General features: G+C 55.4%; 1 protein-coding gene across 1 annotated transcript in view; it reads left to right on the top strand.

Annotated features, from left to right (window-relative positions):
- Window positions 1-3060: 3060 nt before the first annotated feature.
- Window positions 3061-22946, top strand: part of Alx4 (ALX homeobox 4) — a 36842-nt gene continuing 16956 nt past the window's right edge. The window contains exon 1 of the mRNA XM_003465110.4: window positions 3061-3539. Coding sequence (XP_003465158.2) covers window positions 3083-3539 — 457 coding nt within the window. The 5' untranslated portion in view covers window positions 3061-3082. The remainder of the gene's footprint in view (window positions 3540-22946) is intronic.

Genomic DNA, 22946 nt, shown 5'->3' with positions numbered 1-22946 from the left:
CCCCTGAGCTCCCCAGGCTTCCCACTACCCGTGAAGAGGTCAGGCAGACACCATTTGCCACTTTGTCTAGTAAGGGACCTCCCGGGTGGCAGCAAGCAAGCGAACAGCTTCCTCAGTGTGAGAGAAAACACTCACACCCACAGCCAGGCTCTGCATGTGCAGCAGGCTGGAGGTGTACCCTGTCCCCTCCCTGAGGACGGGGTGGCAGTGGCTGGGTTGGACCCCTGATGGGACACAGGAATGCCAGGCTACACTGCACTGGGTCATCAAAGCTGCGGTGTGTGAGACAGAAAACCGAACTTCCTGGATAGAAGGTGGCAGATGCTTGTCCTGCAGGTCAGGCACTTGGCTCACAGGTGACCAGGAAGAGTGGTTCCTGGGGTTGCAATTGTAGCTGCCCTGGCCTCCTACTCCCCAGCCCCGCTGGGACTATTCTAGTCTCACAATCTCTCCTTACTTCTGGATCAGGAATGGGGTGGGGATGGGGGTGAAGAGTGAAGGATGCCCACTGCCATCTGAGTGCCTGCGGGGCCCTTCTGGGCTCCAGGCACTAGTGTCATCTGCTTGCTTGAAATTCCTAGATAAACGTGAGTCTCTGGGAAACACATTTTTATTCATACACTCAACACACATTTTATGTGCTGAACCCTGCAGTACACAAGACAGACCTGACCCCTGCTTGGTGAGAACTCACTGTTCTCCGGGTCCAGGCCAGGTGGGGCTGGCTATCTGTTAATTTTTGACATTTGATTCCGGAGGGGGAGGAGGTGAGTGGGAGACCTGTTGTCCTTGGCTGGGTAAAACCAAAGATGCTGGAAAGCTGGAAGGAACAGAGGTGAGACTTCCACACCCCCTGGCTTTACTATTTCATTCTGCAAATTATTTGTGGGGCCTCAGGAGTCAGTCTGCAGAAGTCACTCACTGTGAGGGTTGGGATGCATGCCTAGCCTGGCAACCAGACAACAAGGGGTTGGAATCAGGGTGGATTGAACTCCAAAATCAAAAGCACAAGAATGATACTGGGATCTCACTGAAACCAGGAGCAGGGAGTCAGGCTCACCACTTTTTTGCAGAGGCTGGAAAGTGAATTGCTTCCTTTGAGACTCACTCTACCCATTTGCAAAATGGGTATGATAAGGCATGCCTGGCCAAATAGAGATGGCCTCTCCTCTTGTACAAATGGGTGGATGCTCAATAAATACAAGACCCTACTGTGGCTGTGTCTGCTAGTCAGAGACAGGTAACTGCCTGCCAGCCACAGGGGAGGGGTTTGGGTCCAGTTGGCCCCCTCTCAGTTTGAGGAATATCTTTATTAAGGAGCCTTTCAAGGTAAGCCAAGGATGGAAACCAGATGTGGGATCATGAGCTGGTTGTGGGCAAGGACTAGAGATTCAAAGGGTAAGGTGGGGTGGGGATCAGCCCAGATAAGGTGGGAGGTAGATGCACAAGCCCTGGAGTGCTTCACTGCGGTACCCTGGGTGCACACAGCACCAGCCCCTCCCTGCATTCAGGAACTTTCCTCTTTCACCTCTGTCCCCACTCCCAACCCCTGGAGAGGCTGTCACTTTAAGGAGGGCTGCACCACGTGGTCCCCTCTGCCTGAACCCTTCTCATTCCACGAGTTTTCCCCTTGGGTCTTCAATAGTAGCATCTGCAGCCCTAGGGTTCCATTGTGAAAATCCGGGTTCTGTCTGTACACTCAGAGTTGTTGCAGGGCTGAAAGGTGATTAGCCCCGTGGATGAGAGGTGCTCTGTCTGTAGGCAGTAAATTTCTTCTTCCCTGCAGGGTTGTGGTCAGGGATCCAGAGGCATAGGTCTCTGCAAAGGAAAAAAAAATCGCAGACCAGACCGGCAGATCTGTGGGGAACGGTGAGGCTCGCCTAACCAGCAGTGGGCAGGTGACAGCGACTGCCAGGCAAGCTCCCCAGGCTCATCCACCTCAAGCTAGCCTGCCAGAAAGCCTGGGAGCTGGGCGCGCAGCGGAGGCAGGCTGCTGGTGCCGGGAAGCAGAAGGAGGGCTACTGAGGTTCCCTCCAGCGACCCAGGGATCTCAGACCTCATAGCAACCCTGTCCAGCACCCTAACAAATGGGAAACCCACGGCCCAGGATGACTGCAGCCTGGGTGGTTTAATTTCTCAGAGAAACTGGAGAGTGGGGCAGGCAGGCTGCCAAATTCTCGCACAAGTGTCCAAAGGACGGGCACTGGCAGAGCAGTGGCACATCTGACTCCGAATGTCAAAACCTGTTAGGGTGGGTTTTTTCCTAACGTTGTCGTTAAAATTTGCATTACCTCAAAGCTGGAGAGGGGAGGCAAAAGCTTGCATTCCCAACACTTTGAGAGACCTAGGCAGGAGGATCCAAAATTCGAGTTCAGCATGTGCAATTTATCGAGACCTTGTCACAGAAAAAAAAATTTTTTTAAACAAAAAGTGGCAGAGCTGGGATATTTAACTCAGTGCGATGGCCTTGGGCTTAATTTCCAGTACCCAAACAACAAAAAACTCAGGCAATGCCCAGAGTCTGGAGCCTTGGGGGTCCTGGCAGCTCCTCACCTTTGCCTGTAATCCACAGGCCTTGGGGCGCCTCCGGATTGAACCCTCTCCCACTGGAGAGTTAGGAGCATCTCCTTAAGAGGGGAAAGGAGGGGTCAGGGGCGGGTGGGAAGGAGAACCGGGAGAGAGGAGGAGGGGAGCAGGAAGGAGCCAGTCAAGAAAAAAAATTCACTTTTTTTTTCCTTCTCGTCTCGAAACCTTAAGAGGGTTTGGGAGATCTGGTCAACTTTCCGAAACATCTGAATCTTTTTACAGCACTCCGTTCCTTCCCTGGGCCAGCTGTGGATAGGAAGAAAGGAGAAAGAGAGAGAGGGAGAGCAGGAAAGAGAGACAGAGAGAGTGAGAGACAGAGAGAGGGAGGGAGGGCGAGGGAGGGAGAGAGAAAGAGAGAGACCGGCGCGCAGGGAGGAGGGAGCCCGCGCCCCGCGCACCACCTCCCGCCTCTCCACCCGGCGCGGCGCGGTGGCGTCCTCGCGTCCTCGCGTCCCCGCGCCCCCGCCCGCCCGCCCGCCCGCCCGTCCGGCCAGGCATGAACGCGGAGACCTGCGTCTCCTACTGCGAGTCTCCGGCCGCTGCCATGGACGCCTACTACAGCCCGGTGTCGCAGAGCCGGGAGGGCTCGTCGCCTTTTAGGGGCTTCCCCGGAGGCGGCGACAAGTTCGGCACAACGTTCCTCTCGGCCGCCGCCAAGGGCCAGGGATTCGGGGACGCCAAGAGCCGGGCCCGCTACGCCGGAGGTGGCGGCGGTGGCGGCGGCGGCGCGGGGCAGCAGGAGCTGGCGACGCCCCTGGAGAGCGGCGCGGGGGCGCGCGGCTCCTTCGCCAAGTTCCAGCCGCAGCCGCCCAGCGCGCAGCCCCCGCCGGCCGCGCAGCCCCCGCATCTGTACCTGCCGCGCGGCGCCTGCAAGACGCCCCCGGACGGCGGCCTCAAGATCCAGGAAGGCGGCGGCGGCGGCGGCGGCCCGGCCCTGCAGGTCTCCTGCTACGGTGAGTGCACGTGCGGGGCCGCAGCCCCCGGCGCGGCTGCAGGAAGGCGGGCGGCGGCGCGCTGGGGAGGCGCGCGCGGGCGGGCGAGCCTGGCCGGAGCGCGGGGGTCGGGGATCGGGGACCGGGACCGACCGCCCGAGGACGGGTCGGGGCCCTTCGGACTCCTTCGCACCTCCGGCCTGCGTCGCGCTGCTCTTGGGTGATTAAACTCGCCCCGGAGTTTGGGGCTCACGGTGCCTGTCGTGGCCGCTTCTCCAAACCGCTCTTTGAGAGCTGCCCGCCCGGCGGGGCTGGACGCGGCGCTGCTGCGTCCCCGGTCGGTCGCGGCGCGGCTGCGGGAGTCGCCGGGCTGGGGCTGCCACGGCCTCGCTCTCCGCGGGCTCCGAGGCTCCGGGCGCGGCTCAGCAGGTAAGGGCGGCGCAGGTGCCCGCCCCGGCCCGGACCCCTCAATGGGCGCGGCCCATCGAGCGCGTTGGACACAGAGTGGCGGCCCAGTGCCGGTCCGGAGGCTCCGGAGCGCGGAAAACCCGCGTCCCGGCCGGCGCGCTCTCGGCCAGCGTTCCCCAGCGCTTCTCTCTGCGCGATCTTTGGAAGCGGGCAGCTTGGTCGAAACAATGGTTCAGGACGAACCGGGCGGGAAGGCAGGAAATCACAGAGCCCCGCGCCGCTGAGGGCAGTGGGAAGAGCAAGGACTGTAGGTCCCGACTCAGGCCCACAGGGAATCCTGGGGAGCTGGCCCGAATGACCTCCAAGCCCCCTTGAACGCACCGCGGGACTCAGGCCTGGGCCCCCAGAGCGCAGCCAGCCTTTCGGAGGAGCAAGCACTCAAGGGCCGCCTGAACCGTGTGATTCAAGCGCTAGGCCTTCTTTATCTTCGGAGCTGGTGCCTGGGAGTCCCAAACTGGAAGGTAGGGATATCCAGAAAGAAGGAGGTGACTCCTCCGGGTCAGGAACCCTGGATAGACATATCCCCCAGGCCGTGGCCTCTTCGGGCAGGGCCCTGGTAAGATGAGCCCCTGCTTGACAGGTTCCCACTGAATGTGGAGACACTAGGCCTGGGCACAGAGATGGAGCATACTGGAGGCCTTGGTGGCCAGAGTCGCAGCAGGAAAACATCCCTGATAACATTTTATCACATTCAGACACTATCTCATACACACTGAGCACAGACGCATAGGTGGCCATGGACAGAGACATGTCCATGCATTTCTCTGTACTTGCATCACCTACACGTGTACCCACAGCCTTTCTTAATGAACCTATGTGGTCACACACCAAGCACCAAACTCAGGTGGCCTCAGGCCACACACTCCAAACCCACAGGGCAGGGCTGAGAGCAGATTTGGAAAACTCAGGGCGGCCTTACCCCACTTCCTCTACCTTTCCACCTTCAGCTGGAATGAGACCAGGCACTCACAGCACAGCTGCACACAGGTGCTCCTTCCCTCCCGTGCCCAGGCCAAGGAGACCCCCTAGCACCCGCATTCCCATCCCCTAGCCACACTCCGGGACTGTGAAGTGGGAGTAGGTCCCAGGATGGAGGCCCCCAGAGCTTCATGCACAAAGTCACGGGCGGGACTCACGTGTGTTCTCCCACTGTACTGTTTTTAGATGTTAAAGAAATTAGCTACTGAGGACCCTGAGGAAGCTGGAATAGAAGAGCCAAGTGGCTCCCAGGCTCTGGGTGAGCAGATGCCATCAGGTCTAAGAGGAAAAGAGGGAGAAGAGAGAGGGTTGGGCCCATCTCTGTGTTCCGCTGGGCTCTGAAAGCCAGGCCCTTTCTATACTTGCAGCAAGCATTGAGGCTGGAGGGAAGGGCCAGCCGCTTGACCCCAGCTGTCCTAACCCACAGTCCGACCCAGGTGCAGCCAGCCACTAAGCTTCCAGTTCCTCCTGGGATCAGGCGAAGTGATGGAGAAGCTTCGTCCTCCACACAGCCATGCCCTGGGTCTCTGTGCTGTTTGGAGTGCCCGGTTCTCCCACAGGGCGAGCCCCCTGCCTGCTGCTGGAATGATGGCAGTCCTCACCTCGGTGGAGCCCTCTCAGCCCTCTCGTTGTGACCTAAGATGGAGGCGCTGCTCCAGTGGCCACCCTCGGCCACCAACACATTGCTTGGCTCTCCTCCCCTCAGCATCTGTGTTTCCCTGGCCAGGAGATTTCTAACCCTTGTAGGAAAGAGGTTAGACACACACGGGATCAAGATGGGGAAACCAAGGCACTAAGAGCTAGGCTCTGCCTTTTTACAGAGGTAGCTAGGAAGGTCTCTGCAACTGGCTGTCTAATCTGCAGGCAAGCAGGGAAACCGAGCTATGCACTGACAATGCTGCTCTCCCACAGTTGGGTAGGTATGTACTCAGAAGGGGGAATTGGGCGAAAGAGAAATCTTTGTGTGTTAACAGGAGCTGGGGAAAAGGCAGCAGTGGCTTTGGTGCTAGGCCTGACTTTGGCCATCTCATTCGCGTGTCCCCTTCCCACACTATAGGCAACTTAGACCTCCAAAATCTTGGGGCTTGGACTCAGGCCTCCAAGCAGCTCTAATCGGAATGGAGGCTCGGGGCCTCAGTTCCCATTGATTACACTCGCTGGGTCCAGGCGCATCTTCCCCTGGAGGTGCCCGCCAAGCAGAGGGAGTGCAGCTGGGAGTTCTCTTAAGTCCCAGCCGCGGAGAAATCTTTTAGGGCTGCGGGGACCCCTAACCCATCCCGGGCCTCCTTTCCTGTCAGTACTAAAAAAGCAATGATCAAAGTGGCTCACGGTCGCCCCCGGGTGCAAAGAAGCTCGCGTTTTGTAGAAGGAGCCCTACCAGGTCCTCGCCCCTAGGCTGTCAGACTCTGCCCCCAGCAACACGCTCGGAAGTCCCGGCCCGGGCCCAGGAGACGCGCGAGGTTGGAGACCACAGGTTTCTCAGCGGTGCGAGGTGGAAGAGCCTCCTTATCCCCGTCCAGGGCCCCGAGTCTCGCACCGCAAATCCTCGGCCACACTGCGGGCAGCGCAGCGATTCGGTCTTTCGCTTTCGATTCAGTCCGCGCAGGTTTTCGTTGCGCGCGGATTCCTACCTCCATCCACATCCGCCGCCGCCGCAGCCACCGCGGAGACGCAGAGTCGCGCTCCTCTGGAGGAGGCCTTGGAGACTCCAGCCAGGCCTGAGTCCTTGGGGCGCCGGGGATCCCTCCAGTCCTGCTTTTGCTAATTAGAAGCAAGATTCAAACGCTGAGAGTATGCGCCCCGTCCGCGCGCAGCGCGCAGTCCACACAGCACCAAAGGAGTGGACTCCGACGGAGTCGTGTTTGAATTTAGTCCAAGAACTGGAATGTTTTGTATATGAAATCCAAAAAAGACAGGGACAAATGGGGACAGAGCAGAAACAATAAGATTAGCCTTCGGATGACTGTAGGAGGATCCAGGAAAGCTGCAGTGCGGGCACCAAAATCTGGGGAAGGCAGTGACCCCCAGCTAGTTTTGCAGTGGAAGAAGATGCTTTTAATTTTTTACTTTGTTAATTTCCATAGCCACCCGCCTGCTCAGACAATCCAACCCAGGCGCACGCATTCTGAATTAGAAAAACGGAGGGCTTCGATTAGAAAGTAGAGTATTATTTTGAATGAATTGAGTTGGACGATATTTTATCATAACATCAGAACTTAAATAGAAAGACGGAAGAATTAGTAGGGACGCGCATAATAATTCTATAATTATCTTCTTATAGAAGACACAGACTGGGTGCGTGTTGGATTTGTGCGTGAAAACTTCAGAAGGGAAAAAGTTGTAAATTATTTTAAGAAACCTTCAGGAGTGGCGATTTCGGAGCACCGGGGACCGTCTTGATCCTTGCGTAGTGTTTATTTTTGAGAGCAAGCAGGAACTTTTGCACAGTCCTGGTTCTAATACCAGGTTACAACCCGCTGCGTGAAGAATGTTTTCGGGGCGCCGGGCTATCGCGCAGCCATCGAAGCGGGGAGCTTGTAATTGCGCCATGCAGTTCAGGCTGCGGCAGGAAACAAGTTAAAACATCATTTATAAAGTCCCTCCGAAGTCTCCTGAGAACTGCGAGCTGGGAAGAGCAGCTTGGCTTATTTATCTGGGGCTTTATCCTGGTCACAGCCTCTTTTTTCTCTGAAATTTGCACATACTCAAATGGGTGTCGAGTTGAAATATGAAATGTAAGTAAGGCTCCACAGCCACAGCTGCCAGAAATGAGGGGAAGGTAGCGCCTTGTGCGTCCCTCCGAGGCTGAGCTTCTGCGCCCACCTCTGGAGCTCGGTGCCAAGTGGGAAAGGACTGGGCAGCATGGGGAGCTGGCAGCTCTGCGGCAGCGGCAGCGGGTGGAGAGAGCCTGGAATCCAGTGTGTGCCTTGGGTAGGTAGCAAGCAAGCCAGTGTTGTTACTGTTGCCGACTGGCCGATTGGCCCTGTGCTCCTGCGCCCACCGCTGGTTCTCCAGGTTTTGCTACACAGGCTTTGGGCTCCCTCCATGCAAAGACAAGAAAGGTCATCAGATTGGAACACCAGGACACCAGGGCCCTGCCTGTATGATGACACTATCCAGAGAACCCAGAGAGGAAGGCAGCGGTGCTCCCTTGTTCAGAAGTGACATGGCATTGTCCTCAGAGATGCTAGGCAAGTAAGAAGAGGACTTTAGGGGGCTGGAGGAGGTGCCTTGGTCGTACAGCAAGTCCTTCCAGCCTCAGTGCCATCAGTGTCCTCCATTTGTTTTCTGAGGTCAGAGTGACTGGTGGCCTCAGGGACGGCCCAGCCAGAGGCATAGCTTTGTAAGCCTCTCTGCTGTTGTATAGATGGGCAACCACCCATCTCCCAGCGCAGAGGTGTGGGGTAGCTTGGGTGCTACCAGGAAGCCGGGTCTTCCCAGAAAGGCTACCAAAATTTGGAAAGGTGTCACTTGGGTTGGGTCTCACCAGACTGGTCCCTTCTACCTCCTATGAGTTCTATCGCTTTAGCAAAGACCGTCTCTTCCATCCATGCCACACCTGCCAGCACCTTGGAGGAGCCCCAAGGTCAGTGGCAAAGAAGTTGAGACTGAGCTCAAAAGAATCACACAAGGAGGAAGGCGGCTAGCTGTGGAAGGTGGCAACTCTGGGCTGCAGCAGCCTTAGTTCCCGACTCAAGGCAGCTGGTAGCGTCACCACTGAGTTTTGTAGCATCCAGGGAGTGCTTTTGGAGACTGGGGTTCCTGAGAGATACTGGCATAAGAGGCAACGCTGCCTGCCAAGGTACTGTCTTTCCTGCAGAGTGCGCCAGCCCCATGCCCTCAGGACCTCACCACCTTTGGGGCCTCAGATGATTCCTAAAGGGGATTCTCTTAGGGAAAGTTTCACCCCGCTTCCTAGAGGACAGAAAACCAGGTGGGAGCAGAGCAGCTGCTTCCCTCTATGCTCCGGAGGGCTGTGACCAAACCTCCAGGCTGTGGAAGGTTTGGGCTTAGAGCCTAGCATCCAACATAGCCCCGGGGCACAGCAAAATCCCAGTACAATCCTGGGTCTTCACCTGCTCTGTTCCCCAGGTAGCCTTGCAGAAGTCCTTTCTTCTTCTGGCTGGCAGGTTAGTTCTGTGAAATTTGTGTGTTTGAATAACATGCAAATCCCCTCTCTAGGTTTCTATGCTGCCGCCAGTCTGGCCTCCCTTCAGCCCCTTTCCCCTCCTTCCCAGTGCCGCAGATGCTTTTGTCTGGGAGAAGTCCCGGTGGGGTGGGTGGAAAGGGCTCCCCTGGATGTAGACACAAGTCCCCAGTGGGCAGCCGACCTGGAAGGCTGCAGTTGGACACAGGTCCTGGGCTCAGGGCTGGGATGTAAACAGGAAGGGGGGTGAATGAAGTGTAGTATTGTCGTGTCCGAGTGGAGAACCAGACTCCAGCTGAGGCTCCCAAATTCCTGGCCTGTACAGGAACCGCTCTTGTCCCTTGTGTCCACCTATCTCTCCAATATCTGCCTTTATGGAACACCTCGTATGTGTCCCTCTAGGTGTACACAGTGGCATTTCATAAATGTTCACTGGCCAAAGGATGAAGAATTGGCTTTTCACACCCTGCCCTGACGTGGATAAGTGCCCCTGAAAGTATTTTTGCAGCACCTTTAGCTGAGAGTGTAGTAGACTGTATAAACTGTGCATGTGCTTGTGCCTGTGTGTGTGTGCACACGCGTGTGTGCTCACCCTATATTCACTGGGTCCATATTTTGCTGTTCCAAGGTGTGAACGCGCATTCTAATTTGTGTGCACTCCTTGTAAAATATATGGGTCCCGCAGTGTACCCCAATAGCTGAGCACCTGTGTGAGGTTTTGAAAGCCCCTCCAGCCCCGAGTACAGTAGCATGGCCTCACCTCCACAATATGCCCAGGGAGCCAGTGACTAAGCGCCTGTGTGTCTCAGCCTGTGGCCTCCCGGCCAGTGGGCCAATGGTGGCAGCTCCTAGAGGAGGCTGAGTCATCAAAAAGCTGGCAGAGTGTCCCTGCGGCCAGTCTCCAGGAAGTTTCCGTGGCCTCCAGGGCCCACAGATGTGGTCCATCCAGCTGCCTGCCTTGCGCAGAAGCCTGCTTGCCACCCCAGCTCTGGAGGGCCCCTCTGTCCTGTGTGACTCACTGTGAAAGAGGAGCTGGCCTGGGCACTGTCTCTGCGGGTTGCAGATCCCTTTATCAGATGAGCAAACTGAGGCCCAAGGGAGCCTTGCAGCTGGGTTAGCAGCGGGCAGAGGGCTCGGGGGAGCTTGAGATAGCTGTCCCCTTCTCTTAGGCTTTAGCCCTTCCTGTAAAGCCCACGGGTTCTCACTCTCTGCCTCCTGTGAGCTCATGAGAATAGAGTACCCACAGAAAGCACTGCAAGTCTCAGTGGGCTTGCAGGGGGACCTGCCCCCCACCCCCGCAGGAGTTACCCGAGGTTACAGGACAGACCTCCTCTCACATGACTGTCTGCTCGGCTGCCCTGGAGGTCCTGGTGGCATCCAGGACCCCTGGTCCCTCTGCCCCAACACACAGACAGTGGGTCGTGGTGTCATTGCACCGCGATGAGAGGCGGCGGTCCTATTTCACAGACAGGAACTCAGATGCCCAGTGCCACTTCCTCACCGCTTGCTGGACTCTGCCTGTCACTGTGCCAAGCCTTGTGGGGGATTCTGAGAAGCACCGCACCAAGCTGTGCCTTCGGTCCTGGAGGCAGAGACACATGTCCATTGACTGACAGCAGCGCTGGGACGACAATGAGGGTGGCAGGGAGGCTGACTCACCTGGGTGGACAGCGGCAGAAAAACCCCAGTTCTGCAGCTCCTCGCTGCCCTGGACTTCTGGTAGGAGACCCTCCCTGGGCAAGGGGAGGGCACTCAGGAACTTGAAGCCAACTCCCTCATTTCCTCCCTCCAGACAAGAGAGCTGGGTGCAAGTCTTGGCTTTTTCTTGGAAACAGCCACAGGCCCGTGGCACAGCCACCTGCCTGCCCACCCTGGAAAGAGAGGGGACGTGGTGTGGGTGAGAGTGTGGAGCGAGGGCAGGGCAGGTGCGGCTCCACACTGCACTGTGCATGGCTCTGCCCAGCCCTCAGGTGCTTCCTTTGAAGGCACTGGAATGCTGCAAATGGTGGCAGTGGTACTGGAAGCTCGATCAAGTTTCATTCAGTAATTATTGTGATTCCTGTTTGCAGAGCTGGGCGCAGAACCCAGGGCCTCATGCATGCTAGGCAAGTTCTGTACCGCAGAGCTCTGTCTCCAGCTTCTGAGCAGGCATTATTAGGGTGAGGATGAGCACTTTGGGGTCCTCTTGGATGCAGGAGCTCCCCCCAGTGGCCAGGGGTCCACCTGGCCCTGTTTTGCGCCTCCCAATCTGGCCACACAGATGCATTCACATCTGATTCACACCCCTGCTCAGAGCTGGGGTGACTCTCTAAGGAGACAGGGAAGCCAGGTAGCCTGCTGCCAGGGGTCCCCGTCAGGGGGCCTCGGTCTCCCCATCCATGAAACCCCTGCGTGAACTTGATGGTTTCTGAGGCCCTGGGCTACTGAGATGGTCCAGGTACGACCCTGTGGAATCAGGAAAGGCGGATGGATCCTTCAGTCCATTGTATCCAGAGAGAGAGAGAGAGAGAGAGAGAGAGAGAGAGAGAAGGAGGGGCCAGCCTGCCAGAGAGTCAAAGCCTGGTTCTTTACCTTAGTTTTCCCACCTGCAGGATGGGTGACACTGGGGACCTGAGTGGATGGGGTGAAGCCTCTGCTGCTGCAGAACCATGAAACAGCCCAGGTTTTCTGAGTACTTCTGTCTGTGCCTCTGGCAGTGTTCTGTTTTGTCCCCGAATAGCTCTTCCCACACCCTTGGTGTGTGTGTGGGTGCTGGTCAAGGGTGGACTGTGGCCTCTGTGGGTTGGGGTTCTGGACCTGACTCTGCCCTTGACTGTGGCTTCCCCTCCTGTGCTAGGCCAGGCCTAGGGCACGCTGCAGGGACTTCCGGACAAGGCGGGATGGAGCTGGGGAATGTCATGGAGCCCAACCACGGGAACACAGAGTCTTCCCCTGGGAGATGAGAGGCTGCAGGAGCTGTTTTGTGCTTGTTTTGTTTTGCTTTTGGTCATCCTACGGGACTGAATCCAGGACCCTTTTTTGATTTTTTATTGTGAGACATGGTCTCACTAAGTTCCCAGGGCAGGACTCAAACTTGAAATCCTCTTACCTCAGCCTCCCAGAGTGCTAGGATCGCGGTGTGGAGCCTCCTTCTGCACGTCCACACGTGCTGCAAGCAGCAGGGTGGCACAGGCTCCCTACAGCACTGCCTGGGTGACTCTGCCCCAGCGCTTAGCAATTCAACTGCCTGGGTGACTCGGCCCCATGCTTAGCAATTCAATGGCCTCTCCTTCTCTAGGCTGCTGTGAGAGAGATGACCTGAGCCTGTGGTGGTGGCCACTGTGACAGCCAGCCACCCTGAGCACGGTGTGCAAGGACATGGAAGGCACAGTACACAGTGAAACGCACACAGTGAGGCTACGTGGTGCCCCAGGCAAGGCCTCCCCTCCTGCCCAGTGGCATCTGCCAGCTGTGCCCAGGCTGTGCTGTGTGCTAGGCAGTGCATGAGCTGATGATTCCTGTCCTGGGAACCAGCAGCTTCCTTAGGATGAGCTCACTGGGCTGGGAACCCCAGAGAGATACCAATAGCCTGAGACCTGTAGAGTAGAGACCCCAGGAACTAACTTGTGGACCCAGGAAGCCCCAGGGACCAAGGCCCTGGAGCAAGGTGAGGACAAATGCCACTCCACCCAGGGAGGGGGTAAATTTGGGGAAGCAATTGCTTGAGTGCTATGCAGGATGGCCTTTTAAAACCAACCCCACACCTGTGTCTTCATAGAGGTGAGTCTTTCTTGGGGCAGAATTTGCATGATGTAAGGTGAATCATTATACCTGTCCACAGGGGGCGCCACTGAGTCCGTGCACAAGGTTGTGTGGTGCACTCCTGCATTTCCAGCACTGCAGACAGAAACTGCACCCGTTAAAAGCTCTGCACCTCCACCCCCAGCCCTGGGAACCTGTGCTCTACTGTCAGTCTTGGTGGATTTCCCCTCCCCACCTGCCATCTCAGTGGCATCATACTCTGTGCCCAGGCATTGCACTACATAGCTTGTTGGCTCTTTGTGACTTCTCTCAAGAAATGGCTGTTCCAGACCTTGAATGGGGCTGTTTGGGTTTTGCTTTATAGAGTCATTCTGTATTGATCATCTTTGTTCCATCTGTATCTCTGTTTTGTCTCAGTAGGGGTTGAATCCAGGGAGCTCTGAGCTACATTTCTGGCCCTTTTTATTTTTTATTTTGAGACACGGTCTTGCTAGGTTTCCCAGGCTGGTCCTGAGCTTACAATCCTCCTGCCTCAGCCTCTTGAGTAGCTAGGATTACAGGCTATGCGCACCCAGCAGGTTTGGTGTTGTTTTGTGGCTGAGTTGCACGTATTGTTCTTATAATCCGGGTAGGAAATCCTTTATCAGATACATGATTTGCAAACACTGCCTCTCATCATGTGCGTTGTGGTGTCCCTTTCTGGATGGTGCCCTTGAATGTACAAAAGCTTTGGATTTTGATGAACTGCATGTAGTTTAGCAAGTTTTCCATTGGGGCCTGTGGATGTTTGGGGGGAGGGGAGTTCGTTGTTGCTGTTATTATTTTGTTTTGGTATTTGGTCTTTCTGTGTAATCCAGGCCGGCCTCAAACTTGCAGTGATCCTCCTGCCTCAGCCTGCTGAGTTCTGGGATTGCAGGCACACTCCACACCTCCACACTCAGCCTGTGGCCTGTGTTTTTCGGGTTGCATCGAAGAAATCGTTGAAAATGCCAATGTCCTGAGCACTTGCCCTATGATTTCTCCTGAGCGCTTTACAATTCTAGCTATAGGTCTTTGATCCATTTTGAGTTCATTTTTGGGTGTAGACTTAGATAAGGCTCCAGCTTCTTTTTTTTTTTTTTTTTTTTTTTTTTAATACTAGGGATCAAACTCATGACTTTGTACTTGCCAGTCAGGTGCTTATGCCACTGAGCTAAATCCCTGGCCCCAAGGCTCCAGCCTTCTGTGTGTGGCTCTCCAGGTTTCCAGCACCACCTGTGGTAAGGGCCTCCCTCTCTCCTCTGACTGGTCTTGACACTCTTGCAGAAATCAGTGGATCACATACTGGAATATTTACTTCTGGGCTTTTTATTCTGTCACGCTGGTCCATCTGTCCCTAGTATGGCCTTCTTATATGAAAGCAGAGTCACAGAACGTGTGGGGAAACTCATGGTGACCCTGTCCATCTTCTTGCCTCCAGGCTGATGTGACTGGCCGCAGAGATTCAGTTCAGGGCAGATTCATTTTCTATGAACCAGAGCTGTGCAACATGAAGGGGTCAGAGTGGGGCCACTGGCTGGACGTCCAGGGCCACAACCTGTGCTGTTGCTGTTTTCCTGGCTGTTGGGGACCCCTGTGCCACTTCAGCTGATTGTCCTGTAAGGGCATACATAGTCTTTTGGGAAATCCTCACATGCTCTTAGGGCCTGAATAGTCACCTTCTGTGAGCACTAAATCTGGGGCCAGCCCTTCCAGAACTTTCTCCTGGAGCCTGTTGTCCGCCCCCCTGGTGCCACGCTGGCAGCTCTGGGCCTGTCCTGAACACTTCTGTGTGATTCTCATGAGAGGCGCCTGCAGCCTCCTGTCTCTGTCCTGTATCTCGGAGGGGTTCAGATCCCAGGCAGGGCCTGGGTAGGTGGATCCTGAGGAGGGGGCTACAGAGAAGCAGCTGTCACCTGGTGCCACTGCCTAGAGTCCCCCACCCGGGTGGTTAAATAGGGCCCCGCAGGAGCCTGGTCTCCCGGCCAGGTGCCCCACACAGAGTTTCTAGTGCCTTTGAAAACTGACATGCAGTGTTGGGACAGTTCCCAGGACAAACCCAATGCTCCAGCAAGGCGGGGTTTTGTTGGGAAGGTTTTGCTGGGACCCGAAAGGTGTCAGGCTGTGCAGGAACCTCGACAGGTGGTTCTAGGTGCCTCGGCTGTGTGACACTGGAAAATGAAGGTGGCCTTACTGAACTCACACCATGCGATTGACAGTGCCTTTTGAAACAGGAGTGAGCAAAGGAGTGGTGGGACAGGAGGCACTGAGGGGAGACTAAGGATCCCCAGCCCCTCGAACCCTGCACTCCACGTACACCAGTGACAAGCTGGTGGCACTGAGTCCCTTCCTCTCAGGACCTGCTGCTCTCTTTGGGTCCCTAGAGTGAGGGGAGGCGTTGTGTTCACCCTGCATCAGGCTTGGGGGCGGCTGATCTTAGGAGCCCCAGCTTACAGATAAAAGGGGCGGCTCAGCAGAACTGGCGTCTCCCCAAGGGTCCCACTGAGATCTGAACCCACATCTGCTGGCACCAGCACGGCTTCTTCCTCTCCACACGTCAGCCCATGGTGCTAATGCCCACTGCCGGAGGCCTGCTGCCCCTGTGCCTGCCAGGCCGTGTGACCTGGGGTGCACTGAGGTGGGGGAGGGAGAGCCAGGTCCCACTGCAAATGACCACATCTCCTGCCACCTAGAACCCAAGGCTTTCCTCTCCAGAGCCCTGCTCTGAAGCACAGCTCAGCCTGGAGCCTCAGATCTTGGGTGAGGGCAGGAAGCTGTGGGGGGCGTGGGGTCCTCGCCCTGGGGAGGGGAGGCTGAGAACATTCTCCCTGTGCCCCTGGAAACAGAAACAGGTGGAAAAGAGAGGAGCTTGTCTCCTGTCTGCTATGGATTAAGGTTTTCTTGGTAGAAGACACACAATGTGTTTTACTTACGTGTTTTTTGTTGTTTTTGTTTGCTTGTTTTTGGAAACAGGGTCTCGCTATATAGCTGAGGTTGGCCTTGAACTTGTGATTCTGCTTGTCTCCTGAGTGCTGGGATTATTACCATGCTCAGCTTTTATAAGTCTCCTTTCCTTTCCTTTATTTTTCTTTTATTGAACTGAACCAGACCGGATCAGACCAGACCAGACCAATATGGTATGGTGTGGATAGTGTTACATTTTTGTTGTACTGGCCACTGAACCAAGCCACCTCCCCAGCTCTTTTTTAATTTTTTAAGACAAGGTCTCCCTGTGAACCTCAGGCTGGTTTTGAACTCATGGTGCTCTTGCCTTAGTCTCTGAGTGCTGGAATGACAGGCACGGGCCACATTATTTGGGCGCAGCTCACATAACGCATTTTAAAGCAGAGGTCACCTGGATTTTTTTCTTTTGGTTTAAATGGGCAGAAATCAGTGAAAGGACCGTTTTCTACCAATGCATTAAGACTGTGGAAATGCGGAATATGATTTGCACATAGAGAGCGTGGTAGCTGCTTTTCATCCCTGTCACAAATACTTGAGAGCGTCACTGGAAGGAGGTGAAGCCCGCGGCCTTGGAGACCTGGCCTGAGCTGTGGCGTCTCGGTACTGGGGCTGTGGGGAGGCAGCCCTCGTGGCAGGAGCAGAAGAAGGACTTAGATCACCAGGGAAGGAGCAGAGAGAGAGGGGAAGACCTGGGGTCCCACAGTGCCCTTCTTGGGAACACAGCCAGTGCCTAAGGACCTCCCTGATTGGCCTGCCACTCCCAGGAGCATCACCCTGTGGCTCAGGCATTCAGCACAGGCCTTGGGGGCCACCCAGCGCCCACCTCCCAGCATGCACATGCCCTGATGCACTTGGAGTCACTCACGTGGCCCGCTGTGCCCCAGGAGCTCTCACCAAAATCCTAGATAGAACCGTCTTAGGAAGCCTGAAGTTGTCACCGTTTTATGCATACACACATGGGATTTCTTTGAACGCAAACATGAAATGCCCTTTTCCAACCTTAATAATCTCAGAGAACTAAGCAGCAGCAGCCTTGCTGTTAATTCAGCCATTCCTATTTGCTTTTGTTGTTGTCTTTTTGAGACAGGGTCTCACTAATGCAGTTGAGGCTGGCCTTGAGCTCACTTTGTAGGCCAGGCTGGTCTCGAACTCACAACGATCCTCCTGCCTCAGCCTCCCAAGTGCTGGGATTACAGCTGTGCACCGCCATGCTTGGTTTCTTTTGTTTCTTATCCAAGGGGAGCAAAGTCTTCCTGCTCTTCCAGTTGCTGACTCTTTGGGCTTAGAAGAAACATATTTGGGAAAGAGAACTTAGCATGTGCGTGAAAAGCAAACTCTTTCCAGGCTGGTGTGGAACTTGTGCCAGCTGAGAAGTTTGGGTGCTTAAGATGAATTCAGTGCCACAGGTACCGGGTGCCTAACACTGCCCAGGGCAGGGGACAAAGAAGCTTGGTAGGATCCTTAGGCGAGGACACTGTCCTATGGCGGAGGCCACCAGGAACCCTCTCTTGAAGTGCTGTTGAAGTCTAGATGATGGAAGGCATGAACATCTCATGTCACACTTTTACGGTTCCTTCAGGGACTTCCCATGTACGGTCTTTGTGATAGGTGTGTGAATTTGGGCCTGACTGGAGGGGACCCCAGCTGCTCCTTGGGATGGAGGTTTATGGTTCATAAATGTCATCCAGGCAGCTGGGGCTCGGGAAGCTTGGCCCGCAGAACAGGACCTGGGTAAGCACGGGAGGGGACACCTGCGGGCCGGTGGCTGCGGGTGGGTGTCTGACGTGGCTGTGGTCAGAGCTGTGCCGTTCTGGGGTGTCCTGTGATGGGGGGTCTCTGCTGGCAGCAAACTCTGCTTCGTTCACACCTCCCTACCACCTGCCACCACCTCCGGCAGGTGGATGTTCTCAGCCTCCCTTTCCAGATGAGGAAACTGAGGCACACAGAGGCTGAGGCACTTTGCCAAGGACGCCCTTGGTGGCAGAGCCATGGGACGGCATGGGAGCCACTTTAGCATCTTATTTATTTATTGTACCGGGAATCAAACTCATGACCTCACGCTTGCCAGGCAGGCCCTGCACCACTGAGCTGCACCCTGACCCCTGGCATCTCCTCTAGCGTCCCCCGCCTTTGACCTGAGGAGCTGTGTTTCTCCTGGATTTCCGTTCCCACCCCCTGGAACTTCGCCAGTGCACGGCTTATGCTCCGGAAATGCTGAATGAAGGAAGACTGAAGCCAGGAAGTGGCAGAATCAGGGACCGAACCCAGGCTTATCCAAAGACTCTTTGCTCAGCCCCTCTCCCCTTGGGCAGGAAAGTTCCCTGTCTCATTTGCAACATCAGTGCCCCTGAGGAGGCGCAGGGGACACCAGTTTATTCCTCTCCCCACAAAAGAAATGCAGGCTCAGGGGCACTCGGGGAGAGACGTCAGGGACATGGCCAGGGCCACACGCGGAGGGGAAGGGAGGGGTGACAACAGACTGACCCCCGGGGGCGTGGGTTTGAGTCACGGTCCTCATGTTGTCTGGCTCTGGGTCTCTGGAATCTGCTGGGAGGTGGCCCAGTGTGGAACCTGAGCTCTGGGGCCTCGTGATGTGATGGGACAGTGGGTGGTGTGCTCCCCTGGGTCCTCTTCCTTGAGGGTGGCCAGGACCTTGTCTAGCCACACAAGCCAGCAGTCAGAGCTTGGGTTTGGAGACCTAGGCGGGGCCCTGGAGGGTGGGGAGCTGGGGACTTCCTGTCCTGGTTAGGGGATGAGACCTCACCACTCCTCTGGGCCACAGTGGGGCCCCCCTGCATTCACCTTCAGAGATACAAGTTGCTCTGGGGGTTCACTGTGGTTGAGCACCTGTGACACGTGCCCGGGCTTCCTCTACAAGCAGCCACTGTGAGGGGCCCTGGGTTTGGGGCATTTGAACCCCAGCTTGGCCACTGCCAGCTGTGTGGTTTTGAGAAGCTGTTAAACCTCGCTGGACCTTAGAGTTTGCCCCCCTTAAAACTGGGGTAACCTGTGCTGATCCATGGGGCCTGGGGAGTGTCCAGTGCAGCTGCAAATGGGTCGGTGCCACACAGGTGCATAGGTTCTGATGAGGTCCTTATTGTCACAGCCCTGTTAGGAGAGACCCTGTCCCTAAGCCGGGGGCTTCTCACCTGGTGACTTAGCACTTCTCTGCCCGGGGCTGGGCTTGTGGTTCTGTGCACACACCTGGCAGGGGCTTATCGCCTTCCAGCTTTGCTCCCAGCCCCTACCCCACCAGCCTCCATCGTCTATGCTGCCCACAGGCGCCACCGTGTCCCTGCGGGACCCGCGCCCTTGCTTGTCACTTCTCTGTCCCTCACGAGGCGTGGCTCTGAGGGGACTCTGGGAAGGCACACACCACATGAGCAAAAAACAAGACCAAGAAAGCGGAGTTCTGAGCCTGATAAACTGAAGGGGCGGGGCGGGGAGAGTGGGGTGTGGGGGTTCGTCTCCCCCCAGCTCCCCCACTTCCTGGCCACCTTGCAGGGAGCCACAAGCCTCTTCCTGGAGGCCAGTGCCTTTCCTTCCATCTCGATCCCATTTCAGACTCAGAGGGGACGAGTGCGTGGTGGACCCCAGCCCATCACACCGGCTCCCCTGAGCAGGGCTGCCCGTGCTTGTGATGAGCCCTGGCCGCTCCGATTTCCTTTTCCTTTCGCTTCTTTCCTTCATCTTTCATCCCCTTCTTCCTCCTTTTTCCTTTATTTCTCTCCCCCTACTTCCCTTACTTCCTGTTTCTTTTCCCCCTTTTTTCTCACCTGCCTCCCTCCCCTGCTCTCTCTTCTCTCTCCCTCCTCCTCTGCCCCCTTCTGCCTCCTCTTGCACTGCGATTCCTTCTCCATCTCTTCTTCTTTTTCCTTCCTTCCCCCTCCCCCTGCAGGGACCAAGCCGGGGCCTGTCCACTCTGTGTCCCTCAGCCTGGCCTCTCCCTCCTCCACACCTGCAGGCAGGCACAGCTGCTGAGAGCGCGGCCCTGCTGTTTCCCTCCGAACTGTGGGGAGCGAGCCGCTGACTCCAGCCTCTGCCCGCGTCCACACTCCTGATGGTCTTACTCACACCAGGGCAGCTTTGACAGGGCCCCCATGAAGCCGGGGAGCAGTGGGGCCATTCTGAGGTCTCCTGCAACCCCCAGCCCACTGCTCTGGCTCCGTCTCAGAGCCCTGCAGAAGTGCTCCAAGCCCAGGGTTCAAATCTCCTCTCCGCCTCTCACCTGTTGTTTGTGTGTAGACAAGTCATTTACCTGTCCAGCTTTGGTTTCCTGTCTGTAGAGTGGGAGTGTTTTGCCCGGTAGCCACGAAGAGGCCAGGAAGGAAGGGGCCCAGCAGATTTCCTGGACCCCTGAGGAGCACCATGGATTGTTCCCGTCCCCTGGGAGGGCTCCGTGTTCATGTCTTTTGCTCCAGGGTTTGGGGAAGCCCGCTGCACCCTCTGGCCTGGGAGAAGGTCCTTCTGAGGATGGGCCTGGATGAGGCTCCTGCACAGCCTCCTAGGGAGGAGCCTGGCACTGCCCGGGTGACAGGTCACCAGCCACGTAGTGTCTTGGGGGGCATTCACATGCATGGTCATTTTGTGAGTCCAGTTCCTTGGGCACCTACTGTGTTGCTGGCATAGCTGGAGACCCTCAGTTTCCCCAGGGGCCCCAGTGACCAGCCTCATATCTCAGGCTGGGCACTCTGCTGCCAGTGACAGATGGGTCTCTTCTCTTGGTGCCTCAGTTTGCCCATCTGTGAGATGAGGACACTCCTAAGGGCCACCTGTGAGCCAGGAATGTGCAAGTACTTAGAACCAAAGGGAGGTCAGAGCCCTGCCAGGCAGGGCAGGGACCTGTCCACCCATCTGTGTCCCTTGTACAGCTGGGATATGGCAGATCCATGGTTGGGCTCAGTGGCTGTGTGGTTGGCTGATCTCCCTGGACTCTCATGTGGGAGGGGACCGCGGGTGGGAGGACCACTTCTGGTCCAAAACACTTTATTGGAACTTCAGTGCCTCCTGGTGGTCGATAGGAGCAACTGCAGCCTTGCTCTTGGCCTCGGTGGACTCTGGCCCTAGAACACTGGAAGGCCGGGAATTGGCCTTGGCATGAAGCATGCGCTGCCAATCGGTCACTGAGGGCATCACCACGTTTCTAGAAGTCAGTCTGTATTTATGAGAGGCTTAAAGCAGTGTATATGATTTAACTCAGCGTTTTTAGTTTGGGGAGTTTATTCTAAGATGATCACCAGGAATGAAGATTTAATTTCAAGCATGGTCATGATTCAGTAGTTTGTCCCTCTGGAATACTATGCAGCTTGGAAGGATGTGGAGGATATAGAGTTAGGTTTAAGAAAAAAACAAAAAACAACAACTCCTATATAAATAAGTTCATTGGGCTGGGGATATAGCTCAACGGCACAGCGCCTGCCCGGCAAGCATGAGGTCTGAGTTTGAATTCCAGAACCAAAAATAAATAAATAGGTTTGTGCACGTGTGTGTGTGTGTGTGTGTGTGTGTGTGTGTGCGTGCGCGCATTGTAGTTTTCTCTTGTTGCAATGGTTTTTAATTTTTTTGAGTTTTTCAAATGCAGCACAGATGATTAATAGACAAGAAACCACAGATTAACACAGAAAGAGCAAAGTATCCAGATGATAGCAGCCATGAGCCACATGCAGGAGGGGCAGAAGGACAGGCCAGGGAGATGGAAGGTGGCCACAGAAATGCGGGAGGCTGGGAACGCACCACAGTGCATTGTGGGAGCAGAAGTGGGTTGGGGTGGACAGCGGAGGGGGGTCTGCGCGTCTCTGAATGGCTCAGAAGGCCTGATTTGTAGGCCTGACAGATTTAGCAAAAAGCAAGCACTTAGAAGGAGAGCAGGAGGCACCGCTGAGTTTGGTGTCAAATGCATAATGGATCAGTTTTCGTGTACACGCCTCCCATGCAGTATTTGGGACATTCTTAGGTTTAAAGAGCATTTGTTATCTGGAACTCCAGTTTAACAGAGATCCTGTGTAGCGTTTGGCCACCGTCATCCATCAGTTCCCAAAATCCTACCACATAGGACCCAGGGCTGCTTTCAGATAACAGCTTAACCCATCGTGCAAGAGCAAATAGAACATTCATTCAGACCAGCAACACCAAAACGAAAAGGATAGACTTAACCTGTATGCCGGTATTCTTGCTTCTGGAAACTTCTAGAATTTTCTTTGAGGACAGATACTCCACAGTCTCCCTGGTTTTTGTCAAAATGAGGTATCAATATAAGGCGAACATCTTTCCATGCCTGCAAAGGCTGTTCTAGCCTCTCCATTTCATTCATTGGTTCATTAGATGTTTATTGGACGTCTACTGAGATCCACGTATAACAGGAGCAAAGAAACCGAGATAGTCAGAGATGTGAATGTCTTTAGTTGCACTGACCCGGGTGCCTAAATGTCCTGAATCCATTCAAAATATTTCTCTTTCATGGTCATTTTGACCTTGGGGAAGAGCCACAAGTTACGTGGTGCTGGGTGTGGTGGAAGAAGCAGATGAGGGCACGGTCTGCTCTTCAGGAACCTGCCTTTCTACTGCACGGCACTCAGGAGCAGCAGTCGCCATTTTTGTTACACTTTGTGCAGACCCTCATGAACCAGGACTGCAGAACTGCTTCAGAAAGTGGCCGAACAGTGGGATAAGTGCATTCAAAGCGAGGCGGAGTACTTTGGAGGGAATGAATGCCAATGCATCATTTATGGTAGTGCATTTTAAAATTTAAACACTCCCCATATATTTTGATCACCACGTGAATTCACTACTTTGTGGGGAAAGAGAGACAGTAAACAAAGGAAAAACAAAAGACACCAAGGCAATGCGTAACAGTTCGTGGTAACTGCCAAGAACGAAATAGCATGCAGCAGATGAGGAACGACCTTCCATCTACAGAAACTGTCTTGGGCTGGGCGTTTAGCCCAGCGGCACAAGCACCTGCCTTGCAAGCAGGCAGTCATGAGTTTGATCCCCGGTACCGGAAAAAAAAAAAAGAAACACTGTCTTCTATTTAACCAACCCTCTTTGGGTGAATATCTTGGTTAAATTCTATTTTCTACCTGTTGAACAATACCATGAGGTATTCCCGCTCT

Source organism: Cavia porcellus, unplaced genomic scaffold (genome assembly GCF_034190915.1).
Source record: "Cavia porcellus strain 051 isolate PalLab524CR breed Dunkin Hartley unplaced genomic scaffold, mCavPor4.1 scaffold_17, whole genome shotgun sequence".
In the NCBI taxonomy this organism is placed as follows: Eukaryota; Metazoa; Chordata; class Mammalia; order Rodentia; family Caviidae; genus Cavia; species Cavia porcellus.
The sequence above is the reverse complement of the archived record's forward strand: the minus strand, read 5'-3'. Positions and strand labels throughout refer to the sequence as shown.